Here is a 25,553-nt window from a genome sequence, read left to right as displayed (position 1 = left end):
CTGATATTTAAAAATTCAACAGAATCTCCACAGGAGGCTGAATCCTAACTCTTTATCCCAGTTTCTGACTGATGTTTAAGAGTGACTCTAGGGCCAGGCTGACTGGGCAAAAATACTAACTCCTTCACTTATTAACTGTGATCTTAGGCAGGTTACTTAACCTCTCTGTGATTCTTTTTTCTTACCTGAAAATGGACATGATAATGACAGTATTACTTTATAGGGGTATTATGAGGACTATAGGAGTTAATAATAAGTATTGGGGATAGTACTTCACTCATGGTAAATGCTCATTAAAAGGTTAGTATTTAGGAACCGACATGGGTAGTTTTGCACCTGATCAGAAATTCTTTTCTGCATGTGTACAAAACTCCTAATAAGACCCTTTGACAATAGATGCCGTCACATATATGACTGGAGTTTTCCTTTTGAATACCAATGTAAGCAGCTGGGTACCTTTTTAGGGGTAAATAGTGCTGTGGGGTTCGTTCCCCTAGCCTTGGTCCCGTGATTTCTGGTGTACTTTCCTTACCCCACTGTTCCGCTGGTAGGGTCCCAGTGAATATCATGGTTGAGAATCGCAGGTCCTGACAACTGTTTTTTGGTCATCTTACTGTCTTGCTCAGAAGTTTGCATTTCCATGGACTTTTTACATGAGGCCCTTTTAGACTGAATCCTGCCTTTCTTTTCCACCTTGTGTCACATTTCCCTCCATCATATGAATTAGGTTACCATCTAACTAGAGTATTCATCTATTTCAAATGAGTGACCGCCTACTCTTTAACTAAACCCACCTTGTTCCTTATAGTTGGAATGCTCTTCTCCACATTTTTGCCTACCTAAATCCTACTCTACAAAGATCAATTTGCGAGTTACTACCTTCATAAAGCCTTTCTTGATCTCCTAACAGAAAATAATCTTCACATTCTAGCCGGAATGGCTCTTTTAACCCTTATCATGTTCTCTTTTTTTCCTTATCTCTAAGAAATCATTTATAAATCATATGTATTCATATATAATTTATAAATCATACATAGTTTGTTATTGTTTGTTGTGGTTATTGTCAGCTTGTTGCACATTCACTGTACATGAAGACAGTCACAGTCTCTAGGTCAGTTTCCCACAAAGGAGATACATTCAGAACAAGACCTGCGATTCATCTGTACTAGACAGGATTACCCACTGGATCTCAGAACACAGGTCCATAAACGAGACAGAAGCCTATTTATCTCTTGTGCAGAGGAAGGCAGGCAGTACAGAGTGTGTTATCCAAACGCAGAGGGGTAGGGCGGCTCTGCCAACCTCACCAACTGCCAGCTTTGGTATCAAGGTCATTGGTATTCCTCAGCCAGAAGGGAAGATGAAAAAACTGAGGGACAAGTAGTGTATCTTTAAATAAGTCGCATACATTGTTCTGAATCATATGGGAGACAGGTACTCTAGCTGTGCGACTAAGTGATGTTTGCGTTATTAAAACTAAGAGGGATTGTATTATTAAAAGGAAGAAGACGATATGGATATGATTGTATTGTTATATATACATATCGTTATATTCCTCACTCTCCTTTTCACTCTTCTTCCAGTGCCTTATTCATGCATTACTGTTGCCCGCACACACACACACACACACACACACACAGAATGCTAATTGCCTACCAATATTGAGTTTCTCCTCCTTTGTCACTCACAGAATCTTGATTTCATTTGGAGAAGCAATGTGCTCTTTAAAGGATACTGTCTCAGATGGGTGATGCTCTTCCATCTTCACATTTCTTTCCATTTGGACTATAATGGCTGGAGAAGTGGCAGCTATTATGTAATCGTAAGTGAAAGGCCAAAAAAACCGCAGAGACCTTGGCTCTCACCCCCTTGAGCCATATGAGCCAGTGAGCTACCTTACAGATTTTCTGGAAAATAAGAGAAGATAAATCCTATGTGATTATGCTATAATACTTCCACTTCCACGTATTTAGATGTCTGTATTTATAAAACTTATCCAAAATTTGATTGCTTATATATAAAGCAATCTAAAAATATTGAACACGTTCACATTTTTGCCCCAAAACTTGGTGCTTCCCCAATGTTTCCTATCATGCAAGTTGCACCATTTCCTACCCAGTAGCTGAAAACAGATAATTCTTGACAATTCCTTCTCCTTTATCTCACATTCCTCTAAACAATCTTAGCTATGTCTTGAATTCTTCTAATTTATTTCTACTACTGCTGCCCTAACTTCAGTCCTTACCTTTATTCTCAATTATTCTCAATTATTATCAAATTATTATCAAAAATTCTCAATTTAAGAGAATATGCCTTATGAAACCTTCTGTGTGTGCCTAAGTATAGATTTCATCGTTGTACCCTACCCTTTGGAGGGCTATGAAAACAAAGCTCAAGGGTACATAAATACTCTTGGTAGCTTCAGTATCTCCACCATGTGTGGGCTTCTGCATGCTTCTGTATATTATCCTGATAAATACTATGTGTCTTTCCAGTATTTCAATACTTTTCAGAATGAAAATTTAACAATATTCAGTATTTTTAGTTGGGGTGGGGGGAGACAGGATACCTAGCCAGACCTTTTGTGCTTATATTTTCAGCTTTCAGCTTATATTTAGTAGACTTTAATCTGAAGAAATTCCAGTTTTCAGCTTATATTTAGTAGACTTTAATCTGAAGAAATTCCAAGGGCCTAAATTTGGGAGCACAAGGATTTGAATGTGCTTCTTACATGGAACTGACTGAAGACTGCTTTGTCTCATTCAAGGTCATGGCTTAGTATGGACTTGTCACGTTCACCTGTGCCACCATGCAGGAGGCCCAATATTAGTCTCTGGATTCCAGGGTGACAAGCATTTGTCTCAGGACACTGTCTGCTACTTTATGGCTCACTGTTCTCTGCTCTGTTTTCAACTCTTTTTCCTCCCTCTTCCCCTTATCTCCTTTTAACTTTTTGGTTTTGATTTTTCTTGATCCACAGAGAATTCCCTTATTTTTTTGTAGACTCAGCAATCCTTAAAAATTACATGTCCTAATTTCGCTGGGATCTAGCTGAACTGTAGAAGGAGGGTTCCTCAGAAAAATCACATCTCCCACAGGGCTGGAAATAGAAGTCAAATACATGCTGTTTTGAAAAGCAATCTTACTTTATTCCACTTCTCCTCCAAACTTCAAGCATTTTATTAAAAGCCCATAGTAGATACAAAGATTTGTTTAATAAAGTACATATTATATGATATAAAAAATACTGTCAAACCTTTACTGAAAAGACAGACAGCAATCATATGCATTATTGCAATGATAGGATAATACACTCCCATTAACATGACTAAGAAATTAGTCGTATCTTCCTGTATGACACAATACATGATTTAATGCTATATTAACTAGCTAATACTGTCTTAGGAGTTTTTAATACTATGTGCTGGATATCTGACAGATATCAAAATGCAAGATTAGCTTATTTTTAAACAGCGTGTTACATTTCAAAATAATATGCTCAACATATTTTCCTTCAGCCTCCAGACAGGTTTCCAGGTGAAGTGCCTCTAAGTGTGAAGCAATGAAACCAACTGTTAATCTCAAAGACAGGGAAGCTGACTATACGAGTACCCAGCATCCTTCCTTAAAATTCCTACTGGTGACATAAATTAAGATGCAATCTATAGTAGATACCATTTCCCCGTGGCACATTTCTGTTTGATACATAAATGGCAGGACCAGATCAAAATGGCCACTAAGAGATGATTTAAAGCCCCTCCCTGGTTTAAAAAAAATAAAAAAAGTAAATGGAGGAATCTATGACAGAATCACCTTAATGCCCCATAACACATGAAGGCTGGAGATAAAAATGAAGGTAGGCTAAATGCTATCAAGAGTTACACCATTTACACTTGACTCTGAAAATGTGCAGTCTTTGGAAGGCACTAATAATACCAGAAGATTCCCGAGCATTGGGCTGGGAAGAGGTGGGGACAGACGGAGCACAAATCTACGCCCTGACAAGGGCTGCTCCTAGAAGGGGCTCCTGTTACGTAGGCCAGGGGAAAAACTCCATGAAATCCCCTCATGGGACTCACTAGGGTCCCAGCTCTTCCTCTACTCCTCACTCCGACGCCTCTGAAATGATCAGATAAGCTGACAGGAAAAGTAAAATTACCTTTCATCCTTCAGACTGGGCCTGTAGCATTCAGAGCACTAACACCAATTTCTAACAGAATACACAGTGGGCAGATATAGAGATACCTCTATTAGGTTGAACAAGCACATACAGATGACCAAGTCCAGGGGCAGAAAAAAAGTCATGTTCCTCTTACGTTCAGTTTTAAGAACAACAAAAAACCCCAAAATAAAACAAAACAATAATTCTAGGAAACCCCGAGAGACATGCTCCTCATGCCTCATCATTAAGAATTGTGTCTCATATCCATTATTAAATAAGTGGAATTATCATAACTAATTTTGATTGAGATTCACCAATTTCTGACGCTACAGAAAGGCTCAATCTTCCCAATAACTAAGGGCTGAACAAAATCATAGTTTAGTTAGTAAGGAAGAAGAGATGTATAGTTCTGGATAGGTAGGTAACCAGTAGCTGCCTACAGCATGTTGTACCTTTATGGGAAAAAGAACCAAAAGAAATTCTGTCTCTAACTTCCAGAGGAGGCGATTATATAAGTATTATAAATTAATTATGATAATAAATATTAAGATGGAACACTGAAACAAGTCAAGCTTGGGGAAAAAACACACACATATTTACTATAAAGTACTGCAATAAAATCGTTCCTGGTATTTCTTGTTCTCCTAGGAACTACCGGCTCATAATGTATAAATATTTAAAAGCAGTTTTTAAAACATGATGTAACTTCAGTATTCATAATAGCTCAGAGAGCTTTGAGGTACTTTTGAAAATTGACATTCACGACAGACCACCGCTATGGTCTGCTACAGTGAATTGGGTAAACACAGTCATGGAAAGCACATATTGTTTACACAGTACACATCATCATAAAAAGTTGCAGTGTATACACCAGACTTTTCTAGTACACTATGTCGGACTATTAATAACTCAAATTAACATCCCAAAGGGTCACATGCCCCAATTCAAACTTAAAAACAGTTGTGCAAACAAAGTGAGGGTGAGGGGCAGGTGAGTAAGATGTGGAGGGAGAGACACAAGACATACTTGACCATTCAGAGATCCAACTCCACGCAACCTAGTGTTAGATACAGAACAAGAAACATGCGAACTGTGTGCATGCAAACCTCTGGCCCTGTAAGTTAGTTAAACATAAAGATCAAACACACTGTATACTGGAGGATTTCTATTTTAGTCAGGGATACTAGGACTATATAGCATATGTTGTATATACAAAGTAAGACTACAGCCGTACATCCAAGACTATATCCAAAAAGTCACTGCTAACTAGTCCGTAACAAACTCTGCCACTGTCTGCCTACACACACACACACACACACACACACACACACACACACACACACTGCTCATCAATAAAGTTAAGCTATCAAAATTCCACAGCTACTCATAATAATTATCTTGGATGTTGCTTGCTCGTGCTAGATTTTCCCCCTTGATTTTGTGTAGTTTCTAACCCTTAACTTCACTGTGTATTTATGATCTGGTTTCCAGCCCTCTCATGTTTGGTTTCCTCAGTTTTTCACTCTGAGCTCTACACTTCAAGGACTTTTTGGGGTCTTTTTACTCTAACTCTCTCTGCACTCCAGACTTTGATATACCCTCATGGGCCCTTTTGGGTTTAGCCTTTGGCTTGGATTTGCAAATTAGCACATGAGTAGAGTCCACCTAAGTCTCTGCATGGGAGAAGTTGAAATAACTATAAATAATCTTGAATATATTTCTACAAGTCATCTTCTAGAATGATGTATGTTTTCCAATGGAACCATAATACGTGCTGTTCATCAGAATTACTTACAGAGCTCCTTAAAAATACTTGTAGTCAAGTCTCATTATATATATTCAGAAGGTCAGAAGCAGATCTTATATACTGCAAGTGTCACATAGTTAATTCAGCTGGGCAGCCAGAGTTGCGAAACACTGTTATAAAAAGTGCAGGAGATCATTTGTATATTCTCCTTTTTACTATAGCCAGAAAAACAAAGCAAGAAAAATGAAGATGGGTTATGGGAAAGAGAGAAGGGAGTAAGTTACCTTTGTTATCTGGTTTTTGAGATGAGAAAATGTAGCTGTCCAAAGCAAGGCAAAACTTCAGCATAAAACCAAGGTTGATTTCATTATTCCTATGACTTATTTTCCTACATTTTTCTTCTATCTTTTGGCTTTCCAACTCTTTTCTTGACCTTCAAAATATTTGAAGGTACTCATGTTGCATATATCTCCACCTATTTCATCATATCACTTAGTCCTGTGTCTTCCTGCTTATTCTTTGCTTTCCTGACAAGCAAAACTCCCAACTCTGTTTATTTCAGGTATGTAGGAGGAAAGCAAGTAACACTAAGGTGTTACTATTAGCTTTTGCCCCTTAAGCCTGACAATCTCAATGATTGTCACTGGTTAAGATATTTTTGACAGGAAGGACTTTCCACGAATTGAGTCTGCCTGCAAGGAGGAAAAATGAGAATTTGTAGCTGCCAGTCATTGTAACAAACCTTTCCAACACTTTATTATCTGAAACCTGGGGCCAAAAATGTCCTATCAATTCAGTGAACAAAGGCAACGTTCATTCTAGAGACGAGATAGTGAAATTGCCTTCACCGAGGCAGGATCCAAGACCAACACTTGAGAATCTGTTAACTGAGAAGCTTTCATTTCGAGAGTGCGAAAATTTTGTTCAACTCTTTTCCCCTGAAGACTCAATGAGAATCAGTGACTATGGCAGGCAAAGCGAAGGAAACGTGATTTTGAACACTTATCACCCCACGTCTTTTATTCTGCCTGCAATACTTTCCCTTCTAGTTTGTCTGATTAACTTCTACTGATCTTTTAAGACACGGTATTAAGAATGAATATGTGTATGTATGTGCATACATTTTCTTTTCTGGAAAGGTTTGCAAGAAACCAAAAATGTGGGTCTGGGAACTTTTCATTTTTTTCCAAAAAATATTTCTATATTATTTGAACTTTCAATTCTAAATGATTTTTTTACAAATAAAAATGTTAAGTTACTAATAAGGACTATCTGGTTTCTGGAATTAAGGACTATTTTTATATCCCTTGAAAGAATGAAGATGAGGTATCAGACATTTTTATATCACCCTGCTTAGCACAGTGGGGGCCATAGCTGACATTCAATGAATATTGAACTGAACTGAACTCTGCTTTGCATCTACTTGAGTTTCTTACTTCTTTCCTAAAGTATTGACTTTTTATGAGCTCCTCCTATCTCTTTATTATACATAAAGTGCCAAACACAGTGCCTTGAAAATAGTAGGTAAATAAAGGTTTGTTCAATTCAATCATATTATCTTCTACCAGTGTGAAGTGCAGCTGTCAATGCAGCAACGATGATTTTAAATTTTTTCTATTCCTACTCACTTGTTCAAAAGAGAGAATCCCACCCACGATAGGAAATACTGAAATTAGGTCTGAGACCTGATGATACAGAGCAATGGCTGCAAGGGACCAGCAGGACCAGCTATGGGAATCTTAAGAAGGACTGCCTAAAGAGACGAGGCCTTTTGGAAGGAGAGGGAATCTTTGCGAGCATGATGATCAAGTGAAAGAACGAAGCAGGCTGCTGAAATGAAAGATCTTACATGATAGGACAGTACCTCTGAATTGAAACAAACACTAAGAGTCTAAACCTACCCCCAATTGAGCCGCTTATTTAAAAAACCCATTTCATTAGCCCTACAGCAAAAGAAGCTCTTGAACTAAGAACCAATCCTCCCTTACGTAGAATCTCACGCTATTGTTGGTCCAGGAAAACTCTATACATTTAATATTTTCAAAGTTGTAAAACTGTGACTGTATTTAAGGGTTTTTTCCCCATTTCTTTTAGAAAAGATACACAAAAAGATTAAAATATAGTGTAAATATTTGGGTATATACCTTAATATATATTTAAAAATATATATTTTTATGTTCACTATTTCCCCAAATTTTTATGTTAAAAATTTGTGTACTCAGAGAAAAGGTTGAAGTAATGGCAAGAAAAACATATATTCTCCATCTAAACTAAGCTATTGTTAACTTTTTGCCAATTTGCTTTCTTTCTCTCACTCTGTATATCTCTATACATTCACAATTTTACTTTTGTGCATCTTTCCTAAAATATACTTTTAAAAGTCTGACATGAAAGAAATCAAATGCAATTAATTGTTTTTCATAAAATTTTTTTTCCAGTTCTAATGATGACCTCTGTTTCACCCAGCCAAATTTCAGTAGAATTATACAATCATAAGTTTTACTGGTTATGCATGACTAAATAAAAGATAATAAAAATTTCATATTCATCTAGATTTTAAAACTGAGGAAAAGAACAAACAATACCATCCATATGCACACAATATTCTTAAAAATTCTTAGCAAGGGACACTGGATCTTGATCAAGACGTTATTAAACTAATAGAAAAGAGAATTGCTAATATTAGTAGACTAAATAACCACCTGAACCGGTGGTTTTGAAAGCATATCTTATGGAGAGACACAACATATAAAATGGATCAAACAGGAATTCCAAAAGTTGCTCTGGATTTAGGGCTGTGGGGTGTCTGCAGTCCTGTCAGGGTACGCTGTACTTGGCTCCACAGGCACTGTCTGTCTCAGCTCAGGGAGCACAGGCTGAGAACCATTACTGAAATGCAATCGCACAATTTTGCAGCTTTTTAAAATCATAGTATGTTGACTCTTCAAAATACAATAAGGAATTTCTTTTTGAGAAGTATCAATATTCCTTACAAAATGGAAAAGGCCTCCTTGAAAATGAAAGGAAACCTCACAACTCTATATTCATGACAAAACAACTTAGCTTTCCAACTTAGTAAATGTATATCTCACCAGTATTTTTAGAGATGTTCTCTAAAACATACCACCTAAAAATTTCAAATATTTGCAGTTTTCATCATTCATAAAGACCATTTATGACCAAAAGAAACTATAATAAAATACCTAAGTTGACAGTGCCTCAAAATTTCATTTGTTATAACATTAAAATTGCAAGAATATCAGACATTATTTCAAATGTTAACTCAAAATAACAATCATGTCAGCAATTAAACCATAGGAAGCAGCCATTATGCTGAAATAAATAAAATTATGAGATATGGAGAGCTTTGTACCTTTATGTGGGTCTTCAAACTCTTCAGATAAGAGGTGGTAGCAACAACCCACACTGCAAACTCCCTTGATTTCAGACTTGGAAGTAAATATTCGGAGAGTATTTGGAGCAAGATCACCGCAAGTATGCAGACCTACCATCAAACAATCCTTTAAAAATAAGAAAAATAAATTTTGGTAATTAAAAAAAATGCTAAAAACACATTTCAGGTGAAGATTTTAAATGTTGGTTAGAATATGTTGAGCTTTTTAAAATGATCAAACTCTACCTAGAAGGTATTGCTTTTTATTTTCATGACAAATAATTTTTTCCTTTTTAGGCAAAATGACTGTGACCATTTATCACAACCGACATACTTTTGAGTTGATCTTTTTTCTGTTTTTAGTTACTTATCCATTTGAATTTCCTCTTTTCTCTTTTACAACTAACAATTTGCTTAACAACTAGCCAAAGTAAAGGTTGAACAAATCAAATGTTGCATGCATTACTAGGACAAAGTTGTGATTTGAGAGACATTTATACCTTACTAGTCATTTCTGTTTATTCACTTCTTCACAAATTGCCAATTAAAACTTATAAAACATTGCCATAAAAAACAAGTATGTGGTGCTAAATTAACATTTCTACTCCAAGACCAAAAAAGTTTACTTAGTTCATTCACCATATCAAATATTGCAATATGAAATTCAATATAAATATTTTTATTCTAAACTTTATAATATGAATTTTATTTAAAAATTCCCCTATGAAATGTTTCCTCTAATTACCCAAAGCCTAATTTTAATGTATACACACACAGAAGGGGTACAGCTGCATATACTCATGGAATCTTGATTAATATACCAAGTTCGTTTTAACTCTTCAGTGCCTTAATTTCCTCGTCTGTAAAATGAGGGTAATAATAGAACCTCACCTCAATGAGTTAATTGCAAGACTTAAAGAAGTTAATACTGATAAATACTGATAAACGACTTAATACACTCTCTGGCACACAATAAAATTCAGTATATGTTTTCTATTCTTATCATGTTATAAATTCGAAACACAGATATTAAGTTGTGAGTCCAGCATATTTTTATTAACTATCAGAAAAAATACAGTCGTTGCATTTCATTTAATTTTCCTAAAAATGTTATTTTAGTTCATGTAATCTACACAAAAAGCAGGACTGAAGTCTAAAGAAAAAAACTGTACCTGTAAGTAACTTTGACCTGATCGGACATTCAGTTGCTTCATTCACCATTCTCTGCCATGCATAGTTTTTGGAGTGTTGTGTGCAACTATTTTGATTTTCTCAATGATTAGATAGTTTAGGTAGGTTTTATTTAGATGTTATAAAGTTATAAAAAAAATGAATTCAGAGAGGAAGGGTTTATTACTAATTAAGGATAAAACAAAACAGGCATAAATCTCTCTCTTTAAGCTTAGCTTAGCTCTCCCTAAGGATAACATAAGAACATTTAATCGCATTCTTTACTGCAGTCATCATATAAGATTAGTTAATATTAGTACATGGCAGACAAATATTTGCAATCACCATATTATCCCAACAGTAAAACATTTAATTATTGTATGCGCGTGCTCTGGGTTGGGGAGGGAATGGGACACATTGGCTAATTCTGTTTATTAAATTGCTAATTCACTACAGAACCCAAGAAATACTCTTCTAACATATCTTATATTAGACAAATTCTTATGAGTTTGCATATACTTTTGATCATACTTTCAACAAGATTTTGAAAAACATGAATATATGATAATAAGCACTAAAATTTCTATTTTTTGAAGTTAGGTTAAAGTAATTGGGGTTATTTAACCCTAAAAAAAGGTTAAAATATAATCTAATTACTGATTTTATACGTAGGAAAAAAAATTAATGAGGATTAACCAGTTTCCCTTAACTCGTGAAATCCAATATAGAGAGGGAAACAATTCCCCATTATAAAATGACAAGATGATCAAACAGTGGTCAGCTACCAAACAAGAATTTAAAATTATAAAGAACTCTGGTAACTTTTGTTTATTTATTATCTTTAGGGAAGAATTTCTGAAAAATTTAACAAGAGTAGAATATTACAATGTCAAAGGCTACCTTGTTTTTTTAAGGCAATGAGGTACTCCAGTGATTTCTAGAAGCTCCCCTACATTATTGTTTTAACATACAATGTTGCCTTTGTTTTGAGATGTACTGTCTTTCAATTTACACAATTTGACACACTTGTAATTTAGAAAAAGTTAAAATTATGTAAGAATACTCAGAAGCTACTCTTGCTCAAAAACACTGCATATTACCAATGCTAACATTAAACATAATACTGCCCTAGATACCTCTTTATTTCAAACATAAATTAAAATGTAAGGGTTTCCTTGGATTGGAATTTTAACAATCTCTAAATTGCATAATAAGAATTTAGCTTACTAGTTTTGCGCTGCTGCTTCTGTCTGATTTAGGAGGCTTGAAACGAGTGGAAGGCACTCTATTCTGGAAAATTGTCAGACTGTCAGATTTTTGTACTCTTGTCAAATTTTGATAACTGTAAGAATTATGAAAGCCAAAATATAGTTTGATTTTCTTGGTCTTTTAGGTTAATGTAATCAAATAAGATATGTAGGTTAAGTAAGCTAACTGCTAAAATTTAATTCTATGTCTTAGCGCATTTTTATAAATCAAATTAAGAAATTCAAAAGTGAAATCACCTCCAGATCTTTAATAATATCATGTAATTCTGAATCAGCAGTGATGAAAGATGTTAAAGGTGAATATATATTCGATTCAGTTGACTTTGATGTTGTTTTTCTTCTCTCTCTATTTGCTTCTGACATTTTTCTCTTGGGCATTCGAGATGAAGAAGTAGGTTCTATGGCATTAATAGGCAAAAGGTCTATAAGAGAAAAGGCATTTGCAAAACACAAATTTTCTTCTCGATGTGAACAGACATGTAGGTTTTCCATTTGTTTTCTGATGTTAGAAATTACAGAGACTGAAAAATCAGGCAAAAACTCTGAGGTAGACATCATTTCTTGACTTGTAGGACTGTTGTTACATACTTCCTCAGTATTTGCTTTATACTGAATTTCACCTTGCATTTTCTTTCCTTTGGCCATTTTTAATGCCAGTCCATTGACATCTGATTTTGACTGAGTATGACATATTTTCCAATGTTTCTTCAATTTCCTGTTTCTCTCCTGAGCTCCATGAGTATTGGTATTAGAGGAATCGATTCCATAAACTTTTAAGCCATACTTCAAGGACAAAAAGGAGCTTAGGTAGCCTTTTCCAGAACCCAGGTCAATTACCTGAAGTAAGAAAAACAGAGTGAATTAAATAATTTTAGTCAGATGGTAATTAAAAGCATTGTTGATATTTTTTTAAAGCAAGTAAACAAATGGTTGTATAATGTTTGTTTTTTATTTTAATTTTTTGATTCCTATTAAAAACCAACCATTCTCGTCTTTTTTATTGAGCTTTTTAAAAGAGGTTCTAGACAGTGTAATAAGTCAAGAAAAAGATGTGAAAGACATAAATATTGGAAATAAAACTCTCTTCACATATGACATGATTGTGTCTGCAAAAAGTTCTGAGGAATATACAAGAAAAGCTAACAGAACAAGTAAGTGAATTTAGCAATGTGTTAGGATACAGTATCATTAGAAATTAATAATGAACAGTCAGACCATATACAATATAGTAGCAAAGAACAATTAGAAAATAAAATTTAAAACCAACTGAGTTAAGATAGTATAAGACTAGACTATCTAGGAATAAATGTAACAAAGGTTGTGTAAGAACCCTATACACTGAAAAGTATAAAACATTGCATAAAAAAAGTTTAAAAGATCTCAATAAAGATATACCATGTTCATGAATTAGCAGACTCTATTACAATTCATACAGAAAGGCAAAGTACCTAGAATAAACAAAACGATTTTGTAAAAGAATAAGGTTGGAAGATTTACATGGATTTGGAATCAATATAAAACTACAGTAATCAATACTGCATAGTGTTGGTATAAAAACAGACATATAAATCAATGATGAAAATAGAGTTCAGAAATAGACTGACACTTGTATAGTTAACTGAGTTTTGACAGAATGGCTAACGTAATTCAATGGAGAAGATAGTCTTTTCAAAAAACAGAGCTGATATAATTGGATGTCTGTAGGAGGGAAAAAAAGAAAAGAAAACTTTGTCCATCACATGCCAAATACAAAATTAATTAACAGTGGATCACAGATCAATGCAATAGTAAAAACCACTACCTTCTGGAGGAAAATATGGGAAAATCTTTGAGACACTGGAAGAAGCAAAGATTTCTTACGTAGGACAGAAAAAAGCATAAACTATAAAATAAATAATTTAAAAAGCGGACTTCATTAAAACTTTTGCTATTCAAAATACATAGTTAAAAAAGAAATAATATATTTGCAGATCATTCATCTGACAAATAATTTGTATCCAGAATATATAAAGAACTGTTACAACTCAATAATAAGACAAGCGACCAATTAAAAATGGGGCAAAATATTTGAACACACACTTCACAAAATAAGATACAAGTGGCCAATAAAAAATGATGCCCAGCATCACTAGTCATCAGGGAAATGCAAACTGAAATCATAATGAGATACATATAAATGTAAAATGGCACAGGTACTTTGGAACACATAGCAGTTTACCGTAAAGCAGGGGTGTCCAAACTTTTTTCAACGTTTTTTACCAAGGGCCATATGCGGTAAGATACACAAACAGCCAGGGCACTCACTCGAGGTGAAGTACGTATTGCATCACCTGGTTTATTTAAGTAAACTAAATATATTTTCAGAATTTGCTGAGGGCCAATTAAAAATGGATTGCGGCTGCAATTGGCCGGTGGGCCGCAGTTTGGACACCTGTGCCATAAAGATAAAACATACACTTACTATATGATCTACAAATCCCACTCTGAGCTAGTGACCCATGAGAAATGAAAATATGTCCAAAATTCTGTATGCGAATATTCACAGCAACCTAAAAACAACTCAAATGTCCATCAATTGGTAAATGGAAAAACAAATTGCGGTATTACCATACTATGGATACTACCCAGAAAGAAAGAGGAACAAAGAGTAAATACACACAACAGCCTTGATGACTCTCAAAAGCTATGTGCTAAAGGAAGGAAGACAACTACAAAAGTGTATACTATTTTATTCCATTTATATGATATTCTAGAACAGTCAAAACTATAAGCAAATCAGTAGTTCCTTGAGAATGGAAGAGAAAATATCTTACAAAATTGCATGAGGAAACTTTTTTATGGTGACAGAAATATTTTCTACATGGTGGTGGTTACATAGCTACACACAATTACCAAATTCATCAAACTGTATACCTAGAATTGATGAACAGGTAAATTATACCTTAATAAAGACAAAAATGATAAGAGAAAAAAATTACCAGGATTATTATTGCACTGCCAGGTCTTTTCGAAGAAATAAATGGACAATTACAGAAATACCCTCATAAGAAATCATTATCTAATCTTATTATATCTATCTTTAATTCCTAAAATCAATTAAACCCTGAAATAAGTATGAGCCACATGAGGAAATTTTCTTATATTCGAAGTAATGAATGAATATCATTAAATCCTCGGAAATTTCAGTGTCTTGCAATTGGAGTAGTTCATAGGTAAGACTTGATTAAATAATGTCCACTAAATAAGTGACTAGCTTTGCAAATAATTCCCTATACCCCATTTTTTATGTTACTCTCTGGGCTAGCTATTGTGACAAACACAGAAGCATTATATACTTGATTTTAAGGAACTACAATCTAATTGAAAACACCATATATGCTCACGAACACAAGGGCCACACAGTAGAAGCTTTATTAATCAATCCCCCTCCCCATCTGAATTTCCAGAGAAAGCTAAGCTTTTCTTTCCTGCTACACATAAAACAGAGTCACTGAAGCTGAGACTAGCTTAATGCTAGCGACCACTGGGCTGCTTGTAAACATCAGCATATTTGTTCCCACCAATTCAGAAGTTTTCTTACCAAGAGGTAATTGAGTTTATTCCCAGATTTGTTAATGAGAATTACACTCGTGAGTCAGGAAAATTCTGGTGGCAAGTTACAGAGCATCAAGTTTTGATCAATGAAGAAAATTCACCTCACTTTAGGAATTTGCCAGTAGAGTGGCTGGACCGTTCAGAGGCTTGACAACGTAACAACCTTTTGGCCATCTCATTTGTAACTTCTCTGGTTGTAAGATGGCTGCAGAAACTCTAAGAATCCTGTCTTCACAATATAATATCTAAACACCTTTTCAGTAATGAGTAACTTTTCATAGAAAATCTGTCAGCTGACTTACACTTACATCTTAATGACCCAACTTGACTTTTCTCCCCCTTCAAACTGTCCTTACAGAAATATATGTAGTGTTAGCAATAGAATGAAAAACTGCAATTAATACTTATATAAACTGTACAACTTTTTGCCTTCAAACTATCTGGTCTGAATTGCAAAATTTTCACCATCCTGATCTCCTACCCTTTACTCACAATAGTGTTTTCCTGGATCCTGGATCATCTTATAGGTTTGAAAATAGAGGAGTCTCTAGGCCAGGGGTGTCCAAACTGTGGCCTGCGACCCATTGTTAATTGGCCTGCAGCAAATTCCAAAAATATATTTAGTTTACTTAAATAAACTAGGTGAGGCAATACGTACTTCACCTTGAGTGAGTGGCCCAGCTGTTTGTGTATTTTACCGGCTGTTTGTGTATTTTACCGCATATGGTCCTTGGTGAAAACCGTTGAAAAAAGTTTGAATACCCCTGCTTTAGGCCAATGCCTGTTGGGAGGTATCTTCCTAGTTTCCTAAGTCTGTTCAGGAGACTTTCTCACAGAAACGTCGTTACACATAGTGGTTACATTTCTTAATAGTATTAGTATGGTACTATATTTTAGATAGAAGAGTTATATTTTGTGGACTGACTGGAGCTCTAATTACCATTCTAGGCTGAGTTTCAAATTTATAACCCAGTATAGAGTTCTCCCAAGAACTTCATATCATATATCCAACAATCTACCTACACTTATTAGACATTTCCACTTAAACATCTAATAAGCATCTCAAATTTAACATCTTCAAAATTGTTTTTCATATGCTCTGTAAAACCTGTCCCTCCCCTAATCTTCTCCATCACAGTTAATGATATCTCCATACTTTCAGGTGGAGACCAGGACTCCTTTCTTCCTCTCATACCCTCCATGTAACTGCGCAAATCCATAATCTTACCAAGGGTACTTCATACCAACTGCACCCTAACCGTGGCTTACTCCAATAGCTTCCTCAATGGTCTCCCTGTTCCCACCTTTCCTCGCTTGAGTCTATTCTCAAGAGGGCAAAACAAAATCTGATCATACTACTCCTCTTAGCAAAATGTCTCATGACCTCTCTAATATTATCTCCTGCTACTAAGTTTCTTTGTAACTTCCTAGTGGGTTATTGCCTCAATTCTAGAAGCGAATGCTCAGGTAGGAGCTAATTTCTGAAAAGAACCAGGCTGAATATCTACAAAGACTACGGAGAGGAGTGGAAATGTTTGTTTCACGACATTCCTCAGCAAAGCAGCCAGAATGACCCAGGGGCTCTAATGGCTTCCCGTCCCATTCAGGATAAAAGCCCAAACCATCCCAATGGCCTCGAAGATATTGCAGCGTCATCTCCTGCCTTCTACCACCCCAACCTCAGCTGTTACTACTCTGCCCTCGCTCTCTCCACTGGAGTTGGTTATCTGGCTTCCCGGCTCTTTCAAGAACACACCAGGCATATTCCCACTTTAGAACCATTGAATGTGTTCTTCTCTTTATCTAAAAAGGTTTTTCTTTTTTTTGTCCACATATTGTAATGGGTAACTCTCTTACCTCCTGAAGGAGGTCTGAACTCAAATGCTACCTTTACAGTGAAGTCTTACTTGTTCCCCCCTTCCCAGTCAAAAACTTTTTTCTCCCATCCCTGAATTAGGACTCTCCCATTCCTTTCCTTTTATTTTTTTCTCTTTAAAGTGTATCAGCATATACAATAAAATATACTTATAACCATGTTATCATCTATCTCTCCTCAGTAGAATATAAATGCCACAAGGGCAAAGATATTTTTTGTTGATCACTACTCTATCTGCAGTATTTTTAACAGTGCCTGACACACGGTAGGAGCTAAAGAAATATTTGTTAAATGAATGCATGCCAGTATGAATGAATGAAAATATTTTTGGATGGTAATATGAATGAGAGAGGCTAAGGTTTTTGATGTGCAGGGAACAATATGGTCGAGGCAAAAAAAAATATGTATATATATTTTTTTTCCTTCTCTCTCTTGCTCCTTATGGTCCCTAATAAAGTTAATTATTTCAGGGTTTCCATCTATCCCCATGAAATCTGTATTTATTAAGTCTGCATTTTAAAAGTAAAAGTAGTACATATATGATATATTTTAAAATTAACTACTTAAGTGATTTAAGAGAAAGACCCTGTTAAATCTTGATTTTAGCTTATTTCATTCACTAGGAACAATCTCTATTGTTTTAAAAAAGTTCCCTTAAAGTAGGTCTAACATGATACGTTAAACTATTTCAAAAAATTTTTTTCTGCACTTTGGAAATAACATGAATCTCCTTTTTAAATTTAAAGTTATTTATTAACATGTAATATTTCATATAAATAAAAGAATAAATATTTTAAATAAATAAATTTAGAAGAAGTCAAAATGTTTTGAAGCGCAGCAATAAGTACCCCATATCTTAGTCTGGGTCACCAGAGAGCAGATTCTACAACAAAAATTTAAGTGTAAGTGCTTCATTTGGCAGGTGAAAGGATAGGGGTGTAGAGAAAAATACAAAGAAGGGCAGCCCAATAAATGGTGTGTTACTAATCAAACTACCACTTTAGGGCAACTTGGGTTTAACTGCACTGGGAAGCTGAGAGCTAGTACAAGACACATACAGCAGAATCACCCACCCGAAATGTCAGAGCTGATATAACTGTGTATCAACTTTATCAATCATCATCGATTCAAGGCTACTTCCAGGGAGGAATTGATTCCCAGAACACGTATGTAAGCAATGCCTTGTTTCAGCAGCCAGAGAAAATCCACAGGGAAAGAAATGAAGATAGGGCCAGGTGGAGAGCAGGCTGGCACGCCATGAAATGGTCAGGCCCCAGAGTATTCGGTGAGGTGTCCAGCAACATCTGCTATACCTACGAATCCACCAGCCACCCTAGGAACTGGAATATTAGCATTTCCACTGCATATAACTAGGTTTTCCTTCCATAACGCATCTCTCTGCTTCCCCTTTCAGAGGTATATTCTCAAATTATTGTTTATGATTCCCTTGTTTCTTTAATAGTTTTTTTCATATATTTTTTGCATTAAGAATATACCATTATTTTGCTTAAGAGCTTTAAAAAAAATGGTACCACAAAGTATGTAGTCTTCTGTAAGTTGTTTATTTTTCTTATTCAATTTTATGTTTCTAATACTCATCCACGTGATAGGCATTGCAATAGGAGTTTCACTGGACACTTGCCTCTCCTGGTCCAGCTGAGTATCACTGCCATGGTGAGCCCGTTATTGGTCCTGAGAGGTACTGCTTAGGTATGCCACACGGGGGAAAAAAAGTTGAAAACTGTTGCCTTAGCTCTTGCCTCTGGCCCCTATCCTAGAGATCTATGTTGTCACAAGTGGCCCTGCACTCCTAGCCCAAGCTGTGATAGCTTTCTAATCATCCTAAAACTCTCCGCAAGTCTGGAAGAATGCATGGAAAAGATTCTAACACCTAATAAAAATTGAAAGAGGGAAAATCCTCCATTACCCCCATAGATGTTCTCATAGGGATAAGAAAAATAACTTATTATTTTTATAAGCCAGAGAAAAGAAAAATAACTTACTATTTTTATAGGCCCAGGCAATCTTTGATTTTATTTTAACATCTGTTTTCAGACATCACTACCTTACACAAAAGCTATTTTTCGCAACAGGAATGCATTGCTATTCTGACTGTATGAAAGAATCCAAGTGCTAAAACCTAGTTTCTTTGTTACTATAATGAGGCAGGTGCCCCAGACCATAGCTTGGTAACCCAGGTCCTGAGAACACCTCGTGCCCAACAGTTGTGCAGAATGGCACCCCCACAAGGCAGCCTCACGTTGGAGTTATAGCACATCAAAGAAAATCACCCTTAACTTCTATCCACTTTGAAGAGTGCAATTTGTGGTAAAGCATTAACAGTCGTGTCTTATTTTTAGTATCAATTTGTTATAATTACAGTGTATTGGGGAATGAGCATTTTTAAAGGATCGGCTATTAAAACATCGGCTATTATTTAATGACATTTGAAAGGCGAAACAGTGACAGCCGAAAAGAAAATTTGAATGATACAAAAAAAGTGGCAATAATATCAACGCCTGAAAATAAAGGGAAATACTCTTACCTGTTTTATTCCATAGTAATCAGCAATACTACTGACCAGCTCTGACATTGCCTGAACTTCATGAGATTTTTTCAAATTCATAAATTCATCTGGCTTCACATTTTCACCTGAACAAAAAACCAAAACAAAACAACAAAAAACAAAATTAAAATACTGCTGTTAAAAAAATAAAAGTTAGTAAGAACCTCCAGTTGATGTTCATATTTTCTGTAATTAAATATAAAAATAATATAAAGATTCTATTGTGGTGTCTAGTATGATAGATCTCTATTAGTTTAGCTGCTATGAATCAATTTGAATTAATAACATAAATACGAAGACCCACAGAACATTATTAAAAATGTTCCCTGACACATAAAACATAACTATAGAGGAATATATTGATAACTGTACTACAGTGTAGGAAAAAAATGTGGAAATCTATATGAAGTTGTTCTATTTAACATGGTGCATAAGAAAACCCATTTAGCGCAAGCCAATCTCGGCTCACCATATAAGGTCTGACACTAAGTTAAAAATATGCTGGAAAGATATACATACATGAACAATATATTGCTTCCAAGTGCCTAAAAACAAACATACACACAGACACACCTACCAGTTTTCTGGGTTTGATTTCCTCTCAGGGCTACAAGCAACTGTCCAAAAGGAGTACATACTCCCAAGTTCTGTAGTGAATAATATTTCGCAGCTAGAGCAAAGGCTTCCACACTCAAAAGCTTCTGGGAAGTTTCACAAAATATTTTGGGAAAATCAATGATACCTAAAATAAAAAAATTTAAAAATTTAAAAAATCAGGAAATGTTAACAATAATTAAGTAATAGTTATTGTGTGAGATTAAACAATAAATGAAAAAGACTTGCTCTTTACAACAAATTACAATATTTTCATTTTGGTGTGTATTTTGGCAATATCTCTACTGGTTTCACTGTATTTTTTATTTAAACTATTAGCTATTTGTAGTACTCAGTTTTCTCTTAATACAGTACACAGTTATATATTTAAACTCCAAATTAAAATTTGGCCTTTTTTTGTGTCACAAGACAAAAAAAGAAAAAAATTTAAAATCCTGCTAAACTGTAACGTGGTCATTAAATTTATGAATGATCCTAGCTGACCTACAAATGTGTATTTAAAGAAGGTCAGCCCCCTTAACACTGTTGTTCCTTGTCCACACAGCATGTGGAACAATGCCAATATCCCCAGGGGTGTCAATGTTACGGAAAAATAGTTCCTGCATCATTTGAAACATGTAGAATTGTATGTGGGGTGTGTGTATGCATTCCATGCACTAATCTCAATATGAGTTCTAAAACTAATCAAGTTACGATCCAGTGAAAATATTTCATTTTCTTCCCATGGTCAATTTTAAACCAGACATTCTGTAAGGTTAGTATGGCAACTATCCGTAATTTCCCAACGCTCATTCATTTAGAAGATTCTGGTAAATTGTCGTACTATTTGCCACATCCAGTGCTCTCTCTGTGTGAGGATCATACACCTTATTGAACTTAGGAGTGGCCAGCTATGTCATTCTCAGACAAAAGCTTTTAAGAGTATCAAAAAACCCACTACTTTTCTTTGCTCAGAACTGTAACAGTTGAAGAATGTATCAAGATGGAAGATGGAATCTGCCTCAGCCTGAGTCCCCAAGTGACTGCAGCAAAGACATCAGTGCTGCCAAGCTACCATGGACAGGTAGCACATATGAAAAGTAAACGTTGTTTCTAGTCACTGTGCTTATTGCTGCAGCATAACCTTGCCTCTTCTAATGGATGGATACACATAAATTCTCTGATAGATTTGCTTTTTATTTATTCAATCTTATTTTTCTATGGCCTATTGTAATGCATGTTAATTTAGTAACAAACGTTAAAAAAGGGTATTCCAATTTGCCTGTAGTGGGACAACTTTGGTTCTACTAGAAAAACTATACTATAGCTATGAAGTCTATCCTACGACAGTGGGGCCTCCATACAAAATTATAAAAATTCACTTAAACACACAGAATAATGATGCTCCTTAGCAAAAATTAAAAGCAAGGAAAGTGAAGGCTTGCAGAATTCCAAATACAAATTGCTTGTTTCAGATAGTAGTATCTTTTTAAAGCTAGTATCTATTAAGTTGTTGGTGATACTGTTTACCAAATTAATTAATAAGAATGAAATTGGCAGAGAAGTGTAACTTCCACTTCTAAATCAACTAAATGCAAATTTAAACCACAAAATTACTCTAGTGATTTAAGATATATATTGTATATGATATAAAGTTCTTTGGACATTTTACAAACTGAATTTACTGATGCGGCCAAAAGTAATAAAATGCACATCAAAATATTTAGGCACGATACAGAGGGGAAAACTCAGTCAACTATTAAGTGAGACTCTCATGTTTAAGGGCAGTCTCAACATCCCCAAGTTCCAGGGCAGCAATTTCTCCGCGTGTGATAGAATAAGAGTATTAAATCTCAAAGTGCAGAGGGACTGTTAGAGTAGTCAGTTATTGGACAATGTTGCCAACAGAAAGAAATGTGATGTTTCTGTTGGAAAAGTAAAGGTTCAAATCAACTTAACTATCCTATTGAAAATACTTGAGAAAATTCCAATTCAAGCCGAATTAAATGTTGTTAATTTGCTTTTCATAATAGGCCTCCCAGTAATTTCAGAAATTTGGAGATCTAAATTACAGATATCTTTTTAATAATGTTTACTTTTATACAAAGGACAGTTCTATTATGTCCATTTGTTTATGTCATTTAGAGCTACACCAGTTTATTCAGATAGTCTAGAGTTCTGTGAAAACACCTTTTTGAACTATGGAAATATAACTTCTGTATTTTCTTTGTTTTCAAGTAATCGAGCCTGTAACTTATTATGAGACAGACAGACAGACAGGCAGACAGACACACACACACACACACACACACACACACACACACGGGTGTGTGACTGGTCCTATCTTTGTTTCCATCTCTGAAACAGCACTGAGAAAAGCTGTGCGGCAACGCTGTACACAGTCCTCACCGTACTTCCCTAGGTACTTGTATAATGAGTTTGGGTTTGGCAACTAGTAAAACAGAAACCACAGTGCTATTCAATGTCTATTTAGTTAATTCTTAATTAGTTAGATTTTTTTTTTTAACACAGGGATAGATGTTTTTAAAATTGGTGACATTGCACCTGCATATTATGTGGCTTGATTATTTTGCCAATATCTCCCTCTACTGGAAGTACCTGTTGTGCTTTATTACATGCTTTGTTGTATTTACTCTTAGTTTTTCTACACCCTGTATCACTATTCCACAGAGGTTTCTTATAACATCGGTTAATTGGGCATCAGAAAGCGAGGGCAGCAAAGGGCAGGGCAGAAGTTATTTTCTGTAAATATGAGATCCGGAAATTTCTAAGCATCCTTTTTAACAGCAGAGACCAATGTGCAAGGAAAGACAGAAAAGTTATATATACACATAATGGATCACGAAAATCTCAAGGTAAAGAAATGAATAGTTTCCAAACTAAAAATAAAATAGAAACAATGAATGCATATATAATATTTATGTTTAATAAAAATAAAATTTCAAAACTAAGTATCTTGTTTTCCTTGAATGTCACGTAGCACTTTACAGAAGCCTGAGTACTGTTTGGACTCACAATAAGTCACCACTATTATGGCTAACATGTATTGCACATATTCTATGTGCCTGGCACCGTGCTTAACTGCTTACACTTAATGGAAGAGTCCTATAAGCTAGTTATGTACTGCTCTTATCCCCACTTAAAGAGAAAGAAATTGAGACAGCCTGCAATTTAGCCAGGTTGACCCAGGCACTGAGAGGCAAGGTATGTGAACCAAGGCAGTGTTCAATCTTGCTCTTAATTCCCACGTTCGATTAGCATGCCACAGCAGGAATTTCAGTGGACCACAGATGAAATCTGGCAAGACAACAGTTAAGAAAAGTGCTAGGCAGATCTGACTGGCAGATCTCACAGGAGTTCTGCTCTAGTGAGAACTGCCTCGGGCCGAGATCAACACGTGTAATATCTTAAGCTAGTTCATCTTCACTTTGTTTATCTTCTTAATTCTTTCACTTTCTTCACTCCCCTCAACATCTTCCTCTCTACCAGAAGTGATCTTAAGGTTTCACAATATTACAAAAGTAATTTCTACATTTAAGACAACTGATAAATCTCTGAAAAGGAAATAAAAAGTTTTTGTGTTAAGACTTTGTCGTGGTATCTGTATCTAGAAACAAAACAACAGTACTCTTTCACGTCCGGTTGTACAGCAACAAATACCTTGCATACAGCAGGCACTCAGTAGGGAATGGAAGGAGGGAGGGATGGATGGATGGAGCGATGAATGAAAGCAATCCCTCAGTACACTTGCTATTACAACACCACCAGCTATACTGGGAGAAAGAAACAAGTTCTACGATTCTGTGGAGGCAGAGATCACACAGGGCTTCACTAGCAATGCTGAGCCCGTTAGAATGGCACAAAACCTCATCTCAACCCTGATGTTTATAATCACAAGGTGAGAAGAGAGTGATGTAAAACATTTAGAATCCAACATAAGATAAAATGCAATTACGTGCTCAATTCTGAGGTTTAACTGTGTTACAGGGGTTAGGGCAAGGTCACTAGAGCTATTACCACATGGCCTAGAACAGTCCCACACCCAGAATTTCAAGAAGAAATCAACAGTGCCCTCTTCATAACAATCTTTGCAAGAACACAGAAATGTTCTGTAGTCATACATCCTACAGATGTCTCCAATTCAGAAGGTTCAAAACTGAACCGAACACTCTCGTGATCACCAAACCTTTCCTTTCTCCTGTTTCCGATCTTGTCTAACAGTGTCATCCCACACCCAGTGCTGAAGTTACAAGGTTTTATTTTACATGTTCCCCATGCCCTCCACCTACATATCCAGCCACTCATCACTCCTAATGTAACAATGACTTCCATGTGGGACCACCCCAACCATTGCCATGGTTCAAACTCTATTAACTCTCACTGGTACCACTGCAATAGCATCCCAGGTGATTTCTTACCGGTAAAACCCCTACAGCACAATACTCAACAAGTGTTGGCCGAGTTAAATTAAACATGTTTTCTAAAATGGAAATTTACTTATATTCAATGCAAATTTAATTACACATTTTAAGGCTTTGGCTTCTGAAACAGTTGACTTTGTTTCAATCCTTTGTACTTGCTTGGTAGACTTCAACAAAAAGTTCTATCTGTCTTGCTGAACTATGAAAATTATAGATGGGATATGTTCAATTTTATGGCTGTTTAAATATATCTACAGAGGGTGCCAAAAATGTATACACACTTTAAGAAAAGAAAAACTGTATTAAGATTGTAATACTCAATATATACCGATAGCAAAAGATGAATCCAAGTCATGTTTGACTTTTGCAATTACAAGAGGTGCTCAAAGTGGTTACCATCAGCATCCAGACACTTCTGATTACAGCAAACTACTACTTGAGCATAGATAACATCTCTTAAAATGCATATACGTAGTTTTTGGCACCCCTGGTATAATCCTATCATCTATGCAAAGAAGAAAATAGAATACATACTGTTGCTTTTTAAAATAAATCAATTTATATCACCCAATTATATGCTCAGAAACTTTTGCCTAAGCTACTTTAGGGTAATTTATAATTGCATATGAAATTAAAAAAACAAGTCATTTCAACATGTAAACCAGGCTCTTGTAAAGAATCAATATAATTAATATAGAATGGACACATATGTTCTTACTGTGCCAATATTAACATCACAT

The 25,553-nt window shown here is 35.4% G+C and overlaps 1 protein-coding gene across 4 annotated transcripts in view; it reads right to left on the bottom strand.

The window, feature by feature from the left end:
• Positions 1-25,553, bottom strand: part of METTL25 (methyltransferase like 25) — a 98,758-nt gene that overhangs the window by 58,528 nt on the left and 14,677 nt on the right. For all 4 annotated transcript variants that reach the window (XM_081060633.1, XM_081060635.1, XM_081060632.1 and 1 more), the window contains exons 2-5: positions 20,355-20,519; positions 19,757-19,863; positions 11,979-12,578; positions 9,283-9,430 (exon numbers count right to left, since the gene is read on the bottom strand). In XM_081060633.1, the coding sequence (XP_080916759.1) occupies positions 9,283-9,430; positions 11,979-12,578; positions 19,757-19,863; positions 20,355-20,519 (1,020 nt within the window). The remainder of the gene's footprint in view (positions 1-9,282; positions 9,431-11,978; positions 12,579-19,756; positions 19,864-20,354; positions 20,520-25,553) is intronic.

Source organism: Rhinolophus hipposideros (genome assembly GCF_964194185.1).
Source record: "Rhinolophus hipposideros genome assembly, chromosome: 9".
Taxonomy (NCBI): Eukaryota; Metazoa; Chordata; class Mammalia; order Chiroptera; family Rhinolophidae; genus Rhinolophus; species Rhinolophus hipposideros.
The sequence above is the reverse complement of the archived record's forward strand: the minus strand, read 5'-3'. Positions and strand labels throughout refer to the sequence as shown.